General features: G+C 38.1%; 1 protein-coding gene across 2 annotated transcripts in view; it reads right to left on the reverse strand.

Moving 5' to 3' along the window:
* LOC145293714 (uncharacterized) overlaps window positions 1-18,356 on the reverse strand; it is a 47,740-nt gene that overhangs the window by 25,227 nt on the left and 4,157 nt on the right. For both annotated transcript variants that reach the window (XM_080140152.1, XM_080140151.1), the window contains exons 2-5: window positions 12,455-13,139; window positions 8,436-8,713; window positions 2,944-3,314; window positions 140-274 (exon numbers count right to left, since the gene is read on the reverse strand). In XM_080140152.1, the coding sequence (XP_079996278.1) occupies window positions 140-274; window positions 2,944-3,314; window positions 8,436-8,713; window positions 12,455-13,100 (1,430 nt within the window). In that variant the 5' untranslated portion in view covers window positions 13,101-13,139. The remainder of the gene's footprint in view (window positions 1-139; window positions 275-2,943; window positions 3,315-8,435; window positions 8,714-12,454; window positions 13,140-18,356) is intronic.

The following is an 18,356-nucleotide window of genomic DNA, read 5'->3' on the forward strand; positions in this document are numbered from 1 at the left end:
GAATCAAAGTTTGATTTGTCAGCTTAAATGCTGTTTGAGTCTGTCTTTTAAAATCTAACAAGATAACTTTATATGATAAAATAGGGAAGATAACAGCCTAACTCATTGCGCTTTTTGATTTCATATATTTTTTACTTACACATCCCGAGGCAGAGTTTCTACAAAGCAAACCGCAGCCTTGACAACCTCTTCTATTTTGTAGTCGTTCATTTTGAAAAGGGTCTCGATTCCAAAATTGGCAGTGTCTTTTGATAGATTCATGTTTAAGCAGACCCTGAAAAAAAAAAAAGCATGAATTTTAATGGTTTTTTTTTTATTGCTAATAAGTTAACACTTATCAAGGCTAAAACCACTCAAGGATAAGGGTCAACGAGATGGAAAGATTAACAATTCAATTCATACTCATTCGTTGTTAGTATATTTATATAGGAACTAGAAGAATACCCGCCGTAGGACAGGTAATTGTGTCCTCTTGATGTACATACTCCTGACTAACCCGACAAGCAGCAAAATCCCACCCCTTCAATGTAGACATTCCTAGATGCTGGAGTGCTTTCCACTCTAATAGTTTCTTAACTCAAGCTGCTAGACTTTAAAATTCCTTCCCTGTTTCCTGCTTCCTTAACAGTACTAACATGCAGAAATTTAAATGAAATATGGACAACTTCATGTACAATGCCCCTGTAGACATGGTCCCAAATAGTGGCTTGTTATGCCCAAGAGGTAATATGCTTTTTTTTTTTTTACTTACATTCACCTCTAATGAGGCATGTCACCACTTGGACATAAGGGGCTACTATTTGGGACCATGCCTAGGAAAGATTAACAAGATGTTGGTTTCCGTTACATTTAAACTTCTGCATATCAGTACAGTCAGGGAAGCAGGTAGCAGGAAGGGAATTCCAAAGTCTAGAGGGAAGAAATTATTAGAGTAAAAAGCTTTCTGACATTTAGGGGCCTCAACAGTAAAGATTTTGTTGCTAAGTGGGTTTGTCTGGAATATGTATGTCGGGGGGGGGGGGAACAAGTGCAACGAGTTCATCAAAACACATTCCATTAAAATATCTGTAAAACAGGCACAGAGATGCAACACTGTGGCGATGGGACAGGGGCTGGAGCTTAGTTGACAAAGTGGGACCTATTAGATTGAAAACTCTTTTTTGGCCCCTATCCAAGAGAGACAGACTAGTGGTAGATGGACCAGCCCAGATGTTGCAACAATACAAACAATGTTTTGTTTGGGCTGAATAAGTATTAAAAAGAAACGGTTTGATTAAACTCAAGATATAAAGATTCTAAACCTTATGTCTAGAATCCTAAGTTCAGTTTTGATCGAAATCAATGATTTTGATTCTAGAAAATGCCTAAAATTTAAGGCATAAAAAAAATCCATTTTTAAATTTAAGAATGTGTTGTGGGGACTTATCCAAGCACAAAATATGAACTCTTCCGAACTGTATAAATAGACCGAAAGATACCAACTCTAGTAGTTGTGATGGTGCGATGGTATGCCATCTTGGTGTTAAGTGCTACGACTGTTGTTTCACTGTATATTCAGTTTTGTTCTCAATACAAATACCTTTTTTTCTAACCCACATCCATGTCTTTCTTAGTGGCTCTTCAAGACCACAACAGAATGACAGACCAAAGAAATTCAAAACTGTTGAGTTGCGGTATATTAGACATTTAGATCCTGATTGGAACGAATGCTGAAACACAAACGGTTCTAATTGCTTACCTCTTTCTTTCTCCAGTTTGTTTCGCTATACTCTCTCCACTACTTTATAAAACTAGCAAAGTTCAGCATGAAAGTGTAAACTCAAAGAATTTTCAAATAATAGAAATATTTCCAACCACCCAAAAGTAACACCTATACGTGAATATAGTAAACCAGTGTGAACTAAAAAATTCTTATAAGACTTGGTCAAGAAAATCAGTTTGAGAGAAATTTTACCAGGAAACCATGAACGTTTACTCAACATATTAATCCATGCCTTTGAGCCAGAATGACAAGGCAAAAGAACTCAATGACTCACATACCAGCTTTATCAGCTTATGCACATCAACACATGCACTAACAAGAACAAAGGTAAACACATATGTTTCAATTAATGTAACCTTGAACTTCTTCAAATTTATCTTGTCGAACTTGGAAATCTTTTTGTCAAACTCAGAAATCTGTATAGAATTTTGAACGGAATCATTATTTCATACCAAAGAGGTAGCATGCTCTTGTTCCATCAGCCACGACTAGGTAGGACTCCTAAGTAATTTGCAATTGTATTTTGAGTATTCTTTAACCTCCAGAAGATTGTAAATTACAACTGAATTTTACCAAGTACTTTATCCACTACACCATGGATCTTTGTTAGGAATTTTTGAGATGAGGATTAGTTATTCGTAATATTTGACTTCATTGGACTACTGTTCCTATCTTGAGTGTCATTTTCACAACATGTCATTGTGTACGGGCAGGTGGCGCAATGGTTAGAGTACTTGGAAAAATCAATTGTAAAAGTAATATTCACCTGAAGGTTGAAGGTTCAATTCTCAGTGTGGACAACCAAAAAATACAATTTCAAATCACTTCGGACCTCTATCCAATCATGGCTGATGGAACAAGAACATGCTACCACCATAAAGTAAAAAAGGGTTTTATTCGAAATTCCGTCCAAATTCCAGAGTTCAACAAGAAACACAATGAAGAAGGTTGGAGGTTACATTGACTGAAACGTTGTGAAAATCACACTCAGGATGAGAACAGTAGTCCGATGAATCCAAATAATACAAATAACTTGTTCTCATTAAACAAAAAAACAGGAAGCGGATTTCCACCAAAAAAAAAAGAACTCACGTCCATAAAACGTGATTTATGCGGGAATCTACTTTTTCCAGGTTTTGCAGAATTCTACTAAACAACAGAGAATTCACATCCGTGCTTACCTGTAGATGTCAGAGTTTGTGTCATGAACCGCCTGATGCGTGAAAATCAGATAGGAAGACAAATCCAAGTGGAGGTTTGCGCTCCGGAATTGACCTGGAAATGGAATCCTGTTCAATTCTTCAGTGATATTAATCAAAAATTTACGAGGGAAGCAGTTGATTTGATGGAATTGAGGTCCAAATTTTTCTTTCAAGGCTTCGAAGGTGACATCTGCTGATGTCATGATGATGACGGTGCCAACCATTTCCAAGCTGCTCTTATGGATTGGAACCATTGGCAGAGGTTTGGAACTGGAACCAAAATCTTTCGGAATCAAAATGGTTTCTCCTTTTCCGTATTTCTTGGGTGTTGCTTTAACCAATGGAGTATCCTACGAAAAAGCAAATTCAGAGATTAAGGCAAACATTTATTCTTATTTTACGGAGTCTTCGACATTCAGCCCGCAGAACAATGAATTTAGAGGAAATAAACAAATCAACTAAGCTTCAATCTCCCATCGCTCTTTTTTCATCATTTCTGTTTCATCTGGTGATTGCTTTAGAAATAAGCCTCTTTTCGTAAAGAAAGAGAACACAAGGAGATATTCGCCGAGTTTTCCGCAAGGTTTTATTTGGAGAGAATGAATTCAGGAGAGAAAGAGTAATGCTATCTTATCTAATTTTTTATTTTTAATTCTTTGTACAGCATAATAATGTCGACACACCAATTTCTGTTAGGTCACCAAAGTTAAGCAACATTGAGCCTGGTCAGTACTTAAATGGGTGATCATTTGGGATTACCAAGTGCTGTATGTGCTCTCTGCTTATCTCGGCATTGTTTCCAGTTGGCCTAGACTTCTGCTTGCCACTGAACTCAAGCAAGCTCCTGATTCAGGAGAGGTGTGGTTGGGATTGCGCAACCCTTGCCTCACAATTACCCAAGCAACCATCCTTACAGGAGGTATCCATTATCTTTCAAGATTGAACGGAGGCATTTATTTATTTCTTAATTTTAATTTCTAACTTAGTAAGATGAGTGACACACGCGGACAGAGACATTGAGACAATATTTTACTAAGATTATTTCTACATTATTGGTTGTGTCTCATTTGCACGGCTTCCACAGAGAGACTGATTTGAAAAGCTCTTTTTTTGCTTAGCTCAAAAACGTGATGTCATTTGTAATTGTTTGACTCTTTTAGTCTACCGTTTAATATGCTGACATTCCTGCCCCAACTTTACATCACCTGTGTCTGGAAACGAATCTGTTTGCAGACTAAGGTTATCATGACATGCACTAAATGTGACCCTTGTCAAAATTCAGACTAGCTAACAATTGCTATTGATTGAGGGTCTCTAATATGTAAGAAAGTGATGGCTGAAAGCATGTCTATATTGGAATTACTTGAAATTTTGTATATAGAATATTCAGACATGTGGAAAACTTTTTAATCCATTTTTATCTGAAAAAAAAAGCGCTGCTGAGGGGTCAAAATTGAAAAATTGGTACTAGGGGTCATCGGATTTTTATCTGTTTCATTTCATGCTTGTTCCAGGTTTCATGACTATGCATACACAGATCATTCACATGACAGCTTCCTTATGTTAAGAATAAGTAGGTTTGAAAACACTTTTTAAAGATTGTGGCAAGCTAGCCTAATGGTTATCGTACTTGACTTACTGTCTTTAGGTTTTTGTTTCGCTCTCAGCTTGACTATTTTCTTTTTTTACTAACAAGAAATGAACTGTTTAGAAAAAAAAAATGTAATACTAGCATGCACATGTCTCAGTTTCTTCCTGTTTTTTTTAACTTTATTTTTTTAAAAGGAATTTAACGTTATGTTTTATACCAGGCAACACCAAGTACATCTGCTAGTATATAAATAAATGACAAAAAGTCTTATGTTCCAAATTCTGTAGTTACATCAAGCTTGATAAATTAAATGGCTTGGTATAAAGAAACGGTGAAATATAATTGAATAAGCATATTTTTCCCATCATATACACACACACACATATGCACACACACATACGCATATACACACCCACCCACACATACATGCACAGACATACACACACATATGCACACACACAAATTCATAGACACACCCACACACACACATTTGATACTCTAACTTAACTTCTAAATCTGACCCCCAAGATCGCCATGGGCATGGAATATGTGCCTATATTAAAGATAGCTTTCCATGTGGGAGGGACATCTCCAGGGAAGATCCTAACTTACCCTATATGTGCTTCCGGGTTGCTTTAGCTCACACTACTGCATTTATATTTACTCTCTATCGCCCCCACAACAGCGGAGTTACTATCTTTCAAAGCATATCTGAGAAAATTGACCAAGTCCTTTCTACTTATCCTTCAGCTAACATTCACGTATGTGGAGACTTCAATGTTCACAACGTCGAATGGTTGACCCACTCAAACAAGACCAATGATGAGGGGAGGTTCTGTCATGATTTCTCCATTGCCTATGACCTCACTCAGATTGTTCAGGAACCTACCCGTGTGCCCGATAATGACGGCCAGTATGCTAGCCTACTAGACCTCTTTCTCACAACTTGCCCTGAACTATGTTCAGTTTCTGTTCTGTCGCCTCTTGGATCTTCCGACCACTCTGTTGTATCAATTAAGATAAAAATGAAATGTAATAAGTCCCCAGACGTACCTCTTCATCGTACAGTATATCGATACACTAAGGCTGACTGGGATAGCTTCCGTACATTTATATCTGATCTACCTCTGCATTCCATGTTTAAAAAGGATGTGTCCTCTATAGTATTAGACCTAACTGAATGGTTAATTGTAGGTATTGACCATTTCATACCCTCTAAAAAGTTTCAGCAAAAACCTAACAGCCAGCCATGGTTCTCTCCAGAATGTGCTGCTGCCATTGCGCACAGAAATCACTTTTTCCACTGCTTCAAACGTAATAGATGTATGGAAACTAAAGCCGTTTTCAGGACTGCCAGCAACCATTGTAAGAAAGTAATAAGGAACGCAAGAGAGTTGTATGCTCAATCTGTTAAGTCCAAAGTAGCTGAGCAGCGGCTTGGTTCCCACCAGTTTTGGCAAATAGCAAACAGAATCCTGAACAGAAGCGTGTGCTCCATCCCAACTATTATCAATGGACCTGAGGTAATCTCGTCAGCATCAGACAAAGCCAAACTCTTTGTCAAGAACTTTGCAGCTAATTCTACCCTTTGCGACCAAAACCGCCAACCCCCAATATTTCCTCCTGTATCAGAAAACACGCTATGTGATATACGTATATCTGTACGTGATGTTGCGAAGCTAATCAAAAACCTTGATTCGAGTAAAGCAACTGGCCCTGATAGTATTCCAATTATAGTACTAAAAAAACTTCAACCTGAATTAGCGCCCATACTTACAAAACTGTTTAAACGTTGTCTTAAGGAGAATAGTTTCCCATCTCCCTGGAAAATCTCATCAGTATGCCCTGTATTTAAGAATTCAGGTGATCGCTCATCCCCCTCTCAGTACAGGCCAATAAGTCTCCTGTGCGTCATGAGTAAGTAGCTAGAATCTGTGTTAAATACAGAAGTAATCAAACATCTCAACAAAAATAACCTTCTTAGTGACACTCAATATGGTTTCCGTTCTGCTAGATCTACAGCAGATGTCCTTACAGTTATATCGCATAGGATTAGCAAATCTCTCGACGGTGGCAATCTTTCTAGGGCAATTGCTCTTGACATATCTAAAGCCTTTGATAGGGTATGGCATAAAGGTTTACTTCATAAGATCGCTAGCTATGGTATAGCTGGAAAAGTCTTCTCAATTATTAAATCATTTCTTTCTGATAGGTTCATAAGAGTAGTAGTTGAGGGGCAAAAATCAGAAGCTCACAGTATTAATGCCGGTGTCCCTCAGGGATCCATCCTGGGCCCAACTCTTTTCCTGATCCACATTAATGATCTTCCAAATCATATCCTTACATCATTACATTTATGCTGACGACACTACCATTTATGGTACCACATCTAAGACAGTAAACGACCAAGTTCTCTCCAATTCTCTCTCCTCTGATCTTGAGCACGTAGTACAATGGGGAAAGGAGTGGCTGGTTACTTTTAATGCATCTAAAACCAAGCTTCTCTCTTTACATCATCAACATTCTAATTCACATTTGTCATCAATTGAAATGAATGGCTCTCGTCTTCAGGAGGCCTCAAGTTTTGACAAGCTTCTGGGCTTGACCATTACTCCTGATCTTAAATGGAACACGTACATCAAATCTGTTGCCAAGGCCGCTGGAAAAATGGTGGGATCTTTCTATCGATCCAGTAGATATCTCACTGCTGATGCTATTCTCTACCTATATAAGAGCCAGGTACGTCCAAGGATGGAATACTGTTGCCACATCTGGGCAGGAGCTGCTAGAAAGGACTTGGCCTGCCTTGATAGAGTTCAAAATAGACTTCGTAGCCTCGTAGGAGATGTCCTTTTCTCCTCCTTGCAACCTCTATCTCACAGAAGAGATGTTGCGAGTTTGTCTCTGATGTATCGTTATTTTCATGGAAAGTGTTCAACTGAGCTTCAATCTATGGTCCCCCCTCGCCAAACTTTCACAAGAAACACTTGTCTAGCTGTAAACACTATCAATAATTTCCCCCACTCTTTATCTGTGCCTAAACCTAAATGTAGATTCCATGAACAAAGCTTCTTTCTTAGAACTGCACGCCTGTGGAATTGTCTTCCGTTTTCCTGCTTTCCGGCTGACTACAATATGGTTGTGTTCAAGTCTAAAGTAAATAAGTTCTTGATGAGCCGTTCCATATAAGTTATTAAATTTACCAAACTTTCATTACTAATGATTACTATATTGACCAATTTCTACTGTAAACTCTTTAACCCTTATCCTTGAGTGGCCTCTGGGCCTTGATAATGTGGTGATGCCTTTGTAAAAAAAAAAAAAAAAAAAACATATGCATATACACACCCACCCACACATATATACACACATACACACTCACACGCACATATACACACATATGCACACACACAAATACATAGACACACCCACACACACACATATGCATATACACACCCACCCAGACATGTATACACACATATACACTCACACACACATATACACTCACACACACATATACACACCCACACACACCATGTAAAATCTCTCTGTGTGTCTGCATTATTTTCCACTAATTGAATCACCCAAATCTCCCTTTCTGTCTCCTCAAGAAATGAGATTATATTTGTGTAACATTACACAAGCAACCAACATGTTGTATGCAGTCTACGTTGCAAGGAACATAAGACAAGTAATAACTCGATTCATTTATTTCCAGGTACTTTCTTAAATAAAATGTGATTCCCAAGTGCTCTTGAACATCATCCACGTCTCTAACATGATCATTCCATTTTATAGTCTTTCTTTTTTCCTACCAGTGACCTCATTTCACATGCATTTGCTTCCACGCTCTGTTACATTTGGAATCAGTGTAACTTACCTGAGGAGAAATTTCTGTAAGATGCTTGGCCTTGTGTACAACTTGTATCAGATCCTCTAAGTGAATAACCAACTTGTCGCTTTTGGTGTCGGCTGCAACAAGGAAGTCACCATTTTCTTCATCTTGTGAGTCTTCGGAAACTTCTGAATAGGAATTGCCATTTTCTTCTGCATCTTTTTCGCCTTCTTTTTCTTCCTCCCAGATTTGTCCAAACGTTTTCGTGTGATTCAAAGATGGGTGTTTCTTGCCTTTTTTTACTTCGTTTGGGGCCCATTGATCTGCAGAGTAAGGAGATGAGAAGAAGAAATAAGATGGTGGTCACCACTTATCAAGGCCCGGAAGCCACCCAGGGATAAGGGTTATTGCAAGTACAGTACGTTAGTGTGGAGATTTGATGAAGTGTTTACTTAAGGGGGCGGTTTATTAGGAATTTGTTAACGTTGGACTTGAACACATCAAGGTTGTAGTCAGGTGGGAAGCAGGCAGACGGAACAGAGTTCCACAAGCGTGCAGTTCTAAGAAAGAAGCTTTGTTCATGGAATCTACGTTTTGATTTAGGCACAGATAAAGAGTGGGGGAAATTTTTCACAGTGGATTCAGCTAGATGGGTGTTTTTCATGAAAGATTGGCGAGGGGGGACCAGAGATTGGAGTTCAGACGAGCACCTGCCATGGAAATAACGATAAAACAAGGATAGGTTCGCAACGTCTCTCCTGTGGGAGAGAGGTTGCAGGGAAGAGAAAAGGGCATCCCCCACTAAACCACAAAGTCTATTTTGTACTCTGTCAAGGTAGGATAGGCTGTTTTTAGCCCAGATATGGCAGCAGTATTCCATCCTTGGACGTACTTGGCTTTTATATAGATAGAGAATTGCATCAGTAGTGAGATATCTTCTGGAGCGGTAGAAGGATCCCACCATCTTTCCAACGACCTTGGCAACAGACTTGATGTACATGTTCCATTTCAGATCAAGAGTAAAGGACAAACCCAGAAGCTTGTCAAAACATGGGGCTTCTCCTAGACAAGAGCCAAGGGAAATGTCTTTACATGATGTTCTGTTGTTAAAGTGTTTTTTATTTAATAAGTCTGAAGAGAGGCTGGTTACGTGAAAATTTTCAAACGCAATAATGTTTGAATTTGTCCAATCAGTCTTGAAACAATTGTAACTAACAATGAAATACACTTTTGGTTGCTATCAATTCTTTCTTTGAAGTCTTGGTTTTGTTAAAACAATATATGAATGCTCAATTATGAAATATGATAATTTTGTAGCTTACAATTTAAGTCATCGCTTTTTGGCTTAAAATGTATTGGTATATTAAATTTACTGAATTATACAAACTCAGTAAAATTCGGTATATTACAAACAAGTTCCCCCCCTCTCTCTCTCTCTCTCTCTCTCTCTCTCTCTCTCTCATATATATATATATATATATATATATATATATATATATATATAGGGGAAAATAAAAGAATTTAAAACTGTAAATTAAAATTTACAATTAAATTTATTATTCAACAGAATACTCCAAAAACAATTTTCAAAGTCCTTATTCCATGGAGTTTCAATCAAATTATCTGATTATATTGGGTAAACATTTCTTTTCTGCTGTATTGATAGTATATATATATATATATATATATATATATATATATATATATATATATATATATATATATATGTAAGTAAATTTTTGGTACAGCAGAATGGAAGGAGAAATTTCAGAGGAAACATAATTTAATTTAAATACCAAAAAAAAAAACAAGAAATGGGCAGGTGAAATTAAAATTTTCCCTAAGGCCTTATCGTCTGACCCTCTAAGAGGAAACGTCAGAATGATAGATTAAAAACTAAGAAAACGAATGAGGGAAGAGGGGAATTTTGGTTTCAGTTGGAAGAACAGTGGAGAAAAAAAAAAAAAAAAAAAAAAAAAATCTCACTGTTCAGGTGGTTTTAAATCAATGAATATCTCCAACTGATGTCTCAGAATCTTTTGTCTACACAGGCTAGGTCGAGAGTTGTTAATAACTAACGCCTCAATGATATTGAGATGATAGTTCGACCTAGCACTGTATAAAACAGAAAACCACCCATCGGAATATTGATCGGCACACCTATTTATACTCAACAGGTGATCGCCAATGGCAGACTCATGAGCCTGGGAGTGCCCGGATGCTCTCGAAACCTGGTGTAGTCGAATATCCCGAGGGATATGTTGGGATATTCTCATTTCTAATCTTTGGGATGTTTTGCCAACGTAGTCAGCTCCACACTGACAAACGAATTTATAAACAACAGAGTTCTTTTGAATGGTTGGCAAAATATCTTTACAAAAAGAAGAGAAAAAGGTTCGAGTTGTGTAAACTACTCTAAGCATAGTAGCTGGAAAACACCGTTGAGTAGCAGAAGAAATCCTTTTAACAATATGAAGGCCATCAGGACCCAACCATGGTAATTTTAGATAAATGGGACAACGTGATGGACCAATATGTTTACCGCTATTAAATGTAGTAATTTTACGTTCAATAGTAGATTTTATTATATTAATGGGATATCCATTATTAAGAAAAATATTTGTGATTTCACCAAGTTCCGTATCAAGACGGTTTGGTGAACAAATCATAAGTGCACGATGCGTAAGAGCGCTAATGAGGTTTATTTTTCTAGACTGAGGGGCAAAAGAAAACCAATTAAGATAGAGCCCTGTAAATGTAGGTTTTCTATAAACAGAGGTCTCAAACGTAGTACCAACTTTAAAAACACGAACGTCGAGGAATGGGAGAGAGCTACAGTCTTCAACCTCCATAGTAAATTGTAAAGATGGATGCAGGTTGCAAAGAAGACGAAGAAACTGTTCAGCTTCGCTCCGAGAGGGAACGCATGCAAAAGTATCATCAACGTAGCGTGTGTAGAATGCTGGCTTAGTAATTTTGGAAAATAATTCGTTTTCCAAAAATCCAACGAAAATGTTGGCTAACGAAGGACCAAGAGGGCTACCCATTGATATCCCATCAATTTGACGGTACATAATGTTGTTGAAACTAAAGGAGACTGATTTAGTAGCAAGTTCCATTAGTTCAACGAAAATTCGTTCAGGAAATTGTGGAGATTTTAAGGGGCCACGGTATAGATAGTCAGCACAAATACCAATGGTTTCATCCAAAGGTATATTAGTAAAAAGACTATTAATGTCAAAGGAAGCCAAGAACTCGGTATTTTTAGATAAAGGTAATTTTTGTATCTGACCTAGCCTGTGTAGACAAATTTTTGTATTTTTGTATCTCGACCTAGCCTGTGTAGACAAAAGATTCTGAGACATCAGTTGGAGATATTCATTGATTTAAAACCACCTGAACAGTGAGATTTTTTTTTTTTTTTTTTTTTTTTTTTTTCTCCACTGTTCTTCCAACTGAAACCAAAATTCCCCTCTTCCCTCATTCGTTTTCTTAGTTTTTAATCTATCATTCTGACGTTTCCTCTTAGAGGGTCAGACGATAAGGCCTTAGGGAAAATTTTAATTTCACCTGCCCATTTCTTGTTTTTTTTTGGTATTTAAATTAAATTATATATATATATATATATATATATATATATTGAGAAAAATTTTCAATATTCATTAATGTTTTATTTTATAATTTTTTTAATTTCATAATTTAATTGTGCAATTTTGATTTTAGAAAACGGCAACAGAAAAAGACTCTCCTGCAAAAAAGATAAAAGTGAAACAATACAGTGATGATTTTTTTTATTAGGATTATTTGTCAAACAAGTTGATGGTAATAAACCAGTTTGTATAGAATGTGGTCTTGTTTACTTGACCTGCCGACCGCCTGCCGACCACGTGCATGTATGTGTGTGTGTGTGTGTGTGTGTGTGTGTGTGTGTGTGTACCATCTCAACACACGAGGTGTTCAAGTAGCAATACATTTTGTATGTGTAAAATGGCTGCCAACATGTGTGTGTAAAATGGCTGCCAACAAACTGCCTTGTTTGGAGTAAAAAAAAAAAGAGGACTGACCTTGAATATACTTTGGGTTATGTGCAATGGAACATTTGATTGGAACCGGGTAGTAGACTTCATAAATGACTTCGCCTTTTTCTTTGTCACTTGGCAAAGTTTTGTTTTTGATGTTTTTGGATTCGGAACTTGAATGTTTTTTTTTTCCTTTCTCTTCTTCTTTGTTTTCTTTTTCTTTTTCCTCCTCCTCTTTGGCATCGGTCGAACATTCTGTTAACGGATCGATAACTGCATTTCTGTGAAAGAACTTCTTTGGCTTCACTTTCCTTGTTTCCCCACTGGTCGACCAATAACCGAAAGAATTTGCCTGACGGCACAACTTGCTAGATTTTAGCAGTGATAACCTGACATCGTCATCCGTGTGGTCTGTGTCTGTGATGAATTCTTGAAGTTGGTCTGGTAGATTCCAACGGCCCTTTTTGTTAAGTGAATAGACGACGTTGTTGTGTACTTTGTTCCATACTTGCGTGTTGCCGTTCACAACAAAATCGATGTCTTCGTTTTCGTTTTTAACATCAGACATGCCGCCACGTGTATAGTATCGGACAAAAGCGGAATGGCGACTGTAAACGCGCAGGTAACGGCTGTTAGAAGCTTTTAAAGTGTTGCCGGTGCGAACACCATGCCGATTATTTCGTACCACCATATTTATCGATCCGTTAATTCGCTTTTTGATACGATCAATCTGAAAATTAACCAAATCACAAGCGTTAGTATCAGTGGCGTAAAAGATGCGAATGAAAATAAAAGTAAATGAGAAATTTAAATGAATTGTTCTCGCCTTGGGAAAGTTCCATGTCTTGACAAGCTTCTGGAACTGACCTTCACTCCTGAGCTGAAATGGAACATGTACATCAAATCTGTTGCCAATATCGCTGGAAAAATGATTGGATCACTCTACCACTCCAGTAGCTATCTCACTGTCAATGAAATCTTCTATCTGTATAAGAGCCAGGTACACCTTAGAATGGAGTACTAGACACAAGCTGCTCGGTACCCCCTACCCTGCCTTGATAAGAGTTTAAAACCGGTTTCGAAATCTAGTAGGTGATGCTTTTTTCTCTTTCCTGCAACATCTTTTCCACAGAAGAGACGTTGCAAGTCTGTCTCTGCTCTCTTGTTATTTTCATGGCAAATGCTCGACAACTTCAATCTATGGTCTCCCCTTGCAAAACTTTCACAAAAAAACACACGACTAGCTACAACCACTATATACAATTTTCCCCACTCTCTATCTGTTTCCATGAACAAAGCTTCTTTCCCAGAATTTTCCACCAGTCAAATCCAATGTAAACAAATTCTTGTTGAGCCGTCCCCATAAATAATCAAATTCTACCCAATTTACACGATTAACGATTACTAAACTAGCACCTTACATTCATTAACCCTTATCCTCGAGTAGGCTTTGGGCCTTGATAAATGGTGGCTCCCACATATAAAAAAAGAAAATATATAAATATATACTATATTTACTAGCAAAGTGATTACATACGACCATGCCAACAACAGCTCATGGTTTACAATTTTGAATCTGTGTTTGATTTATAAGCTTGGCGCTGAATTGGTGCAAGCATTCAAACTCATTTCTCTCTTAAGGTGCAGCCAAAATCCCCCCTGGCCCAGGGGTTCGACAAGAAGCCCTATGAACTTAATATGGCTACTGTAGCTGCACATATGTCGACTTTTTTTGCTTGAAAGTCACTACTTATTAAAGTCTGAAAGCCACTCGAGGATAAAGATTAAGCATTAGGTAGACAGTGAAATAACATGATCAGTAATGGTGAAACTTGAGTACGGCTAAATTATCTAAGAGAACGGCTCAATAGAAATTTATTCACATTAGACTTGAAGATGACCATGTTATAGTTAGATGGGAAGCAGGGGCACAGAATTGCATTTGACAGATGGACAGTTCTAGAAAGAAACTCTGTTCATGGAATTTTTATTTAATTTTGAGGCACAGAGAGTGAGAGAAGTTATTGGCGGTTGTTGCAGCTAGGCATGTATTTGTTGCGAACATTTTATGAGGAGGGACCATAGATTGGAGCTCTGTCGAACACCTACCATAAAAGTTATGATCGAACAGAGATAAATTCTTCTGTGACAAATAACACACACACACACGACTTCAACATCGCTAAATGACATGTATTCTTCAGAAATTAACATCTTTTCTTTATCCTACTTTCTCAGTTTTAGATTGTTGTACATTTTTTCTTGGAATTAAAATTATCCGGCGGACCATAATGAAAATTATCCCTTTATAAATTTTTTTTTCTGTTCGTTTTTTTGCAATTACTGTTGACTGGACACTAATATACTAGATGATCACACACACAAAAAAAACCCCAAAAAACCCCAGAAAGTCAATATTTCGACATTTGAAAGGGGTGCTCAGTTTTTAGTTACAACGTTAATAGTAAATCGATTCCGTATTTTGTAAACACAGAAATGAATTATTGCCCTTTGTTTTTTTTCTTTGTTTTTGCAATCACCCATGTTAAGAACGGCTTTCAGACTAAACACACCCCAGTGACCCTAGTTGGCAGCCATTTTACACATACAGCAGAATCGTGCTATGCATCGATAGAAGGTGAGGTACTCGCAGACACCTTAGAAAAAAGCTAGTTACTTCGTTCTTTGATGTTCACATTTGATCATTTTGGTGGACTACAAACCGTTGCTGAAAATATTCCTTGATATATCACTTGAAGATATTTCCAACACCTGCTTATGGAACCTCAAGGAAAAACACTATGATACAGATTTACTAGGGTCCACATCCCCGGAGTAAAGCATCGCGCCACTGACTGCATGTCATGCCATCCGACGGGTGAACCTATAAAGTTCATACTATCTAACGACTTGGCATCCCTGTCCTCAGACTACAAATTTCTCAAACACTCAACCTAAGTACTATCTGACCTCAGAACCTACGACACAATCGAATGTGACACAGAAGAAAGTGTCATTACAATGGCAGCCGCATCACTGAATGCACTAAAACTCAAAGCTGCCATATGGGACAGAGTATGCGTGGCTATTGGTACTGACGAATATATGCTTGAACCAACCAACTTTATAGAATCTGACATTCCTGAATTTCACCATGAAATGCCACGTCACATTTGTAAGTCTATAAGAACCGTATCATCATACCACCATCATTACAAGATGAGATACTCAGTATTCTACACTCTGCTAACCAAGACGTAACGCCTATGATTGCAAGGGCTGAAGAATTCATATTTTGGCCAGGGATTACGTCAGCCATCACAGCACACCGTACAAAGAGCTTGCAATCTAACCGCAATGCATTATCAAACCTGAGAGCTCCACTAATTCCCCAAACGAGCCTAGAATACTCCTTTCAATGCCCCTGTGCAGATTTCTTCACTCATCAAGGACACCACTACCTAGTTGTGATGGACGGTATTCCAACTGGCCCATAGTTTACAGATCCTCAGATGGTGCCCATGGACTTATCTCTTGTCTAAGACAGATCTTCATAGCCTATGGCATATCTGTGGAGTTAGCTTCCAACGAGTGACCTGAGTTTACCTTTAACAACACTAGGCAATTTCTCACCGATTGGGTTGTTCACCATAGGTTATCTTCGGTAGCATCCCCCCCCCTGCAGTAATTGCAGAGCGGAAATTGGCGGCAAAACTGTAAAATGCCTCCTCAACACAGGCCCCAACGGAATCATCGATACAGATTCATTCCAAAATGCTATGTTGCAATACAGAAATATACCAGATCAAGACAGCAAGCTGTCACCAGCCATGTGTATCTTCAGTCATCCCATTCGTGACTTCATACGTATTATACCTGGAAATTATTAACCACATAACACATGGCACAGTACTTGGCAAGCATGTGACGAAGCCCTACGAAATTGGCACATGCACTGTGCTTAGAGGCTATTGGAACATATGCAAAGGCTCCCACCACTGGTCGTTGGTGATCATGTGTGCATTCAAACCAGGTCGGTCCTTATCTGCGCAAATGGGATAAAACTGGAGTAGTAATCGGTCTGCCAATTTGATCAATATTTAATAAGCATCGACAGATCTAGGCGAGTGACACTTCAGAACAGAAAATTCCTGTGAAAGTATATTCCAGTGCAACTCCCTCCCCCAAGGTTGACAATCATAGTCGACTTTGGATTGCGCCATGCTGCCCCCACCAGGACACCAACAACCGTTGCACATGATGATGCCACATCACCCAAATTTACGGAGCCAAAGGCCCCTATTATTTCCGTATATTCCACCCAACCGGACATACCACCACATAGTGAGCCAGCAATGACAGACATCACTCAACCAACTGTTGATAGCCATGTAATTCCGTCCGGATATCCCCGACCTCAGAATATAGAGCCTTCCAATTAGCTAACAACCCCCCCTCCTCTCCACACACACCTGGTATACACACACTGTGGTGATCAGGCCGCGCTAAAACTATACCAAAATGGTTGAAAACCCACCGTAATCCTGAGTCACCTCTCGACCAAGTCCACTCAATATAATGTTTACCCTGTACTCCTACAGATTCCCATCCCCCTTTTTTATTGTTGTTGTTTTGTCAGTCTTTGGGCTTGTCCCACCTAACAATAGCATCGACACATATGCAAAAACTTGGAGAGGGGGAGGGAGATGAGGATTATTATTGTGTAATTCTATTTTGTCTTTACCTCTGTCACGTCTTGTTCATTGTCAGTAGACAATAAACAACTGTTGAACAAACAGATTACACTCTTATCTGATTTTGTTGCATAAGCAGATTCTCGGGGAGTGAATTAAACACCAAATTTGACCTCGCTTTGACATCATCTCCCGGGTTTTGCAAGATTTGCGACCGACTTTTTTGTTTGCCATCACTCGACCATATGAAGATTCAGCACGTGACACTTGGCTATGTTTTCTGGCCAAATTTATTAATTCACTCCCGGGTATCTGCTTCTGCAATAATTTTTAGTAAGTTTTTTTTAACAGACGTCTATGAGATTGCCCCCTCCCCTCTAAATTCCACAATTTTCACTTTCTTTACCCGGTTAATATTAGATTGGTGCAAAAAATAATGTCGTTTTTTTTTTTTTTTAATATATAGTTAAACATCCAAAAACGACATTATGCACCAACCTAATATCATCGATTACAGACTTGACTTTCAGGTTAAAAAAAACAAACTTTTTATGAGTTTTATCGTTGGGGATCAGTTTTCAATTATAACGTTCTACTACATTGAACACCCACTTTGTGGCCATCATCGAGAAAAATAGCGACTCTCTGACGTGGCCGGTAAATATTCCCATCTAGAAAGGGGTTCCGAAGATATGTGACTATAATCATGTAAAATAACGAAATTGAAACAGAAAATTTTTTCAAAAATTGTTGTATTGAAATTCTGAGAATACTAAAAGTTAGACCCGTTAAATTGTCAGATGCTGTTTAAAACGTGTTTTTTTATTTATTTTTATACAAATAAACTTTGCATTCAATTTTTTGTTGGAATTTAATATTTTGGGAATTTCTTTTTTCAATGCTAAAGTAGGACATTACCGTGATATTCGTTTTCAACATACCTGAAAACCTGTAGAAGTTCTCATTTTATAAGTGAGTCTTTTTTTTTTTTTTTTGCATAGGAGTCACCACCTATCAAGCCCCGGAGGCCACTCGAGGATAAGGGTTAATGAGTGTACAGTAGTCAATGGGGTAACATCGTAGTAATCGTTAGTAGTGGAAATTTGGTAAATTGGATTACTTAAAAGTCTTGAGTTGGAAAGGAGTGAGATAAGTAAATTTAGAAGGGGCACTGCTTCCCCAACCGTACTAACGTGCAGAAGTTCAAGTGCAACGTGAACCAACATCTTGCTGCCCAAATCCCTACATAGTAC

This window comes from Euprymna scolopes, chromosome 15 (genome assembly GCF_053919585.1).
Source record: "Euprymna scolopes isolate OS-2025 chromosome 15, ASM5391958v1, whole genome shotgun sequence".
NCBI lineage: Eukaryota > Metazoa > Mollusca > Cephalopoda > Sepiida > Sepiolidae > Euprymna > Euprymna scolopes.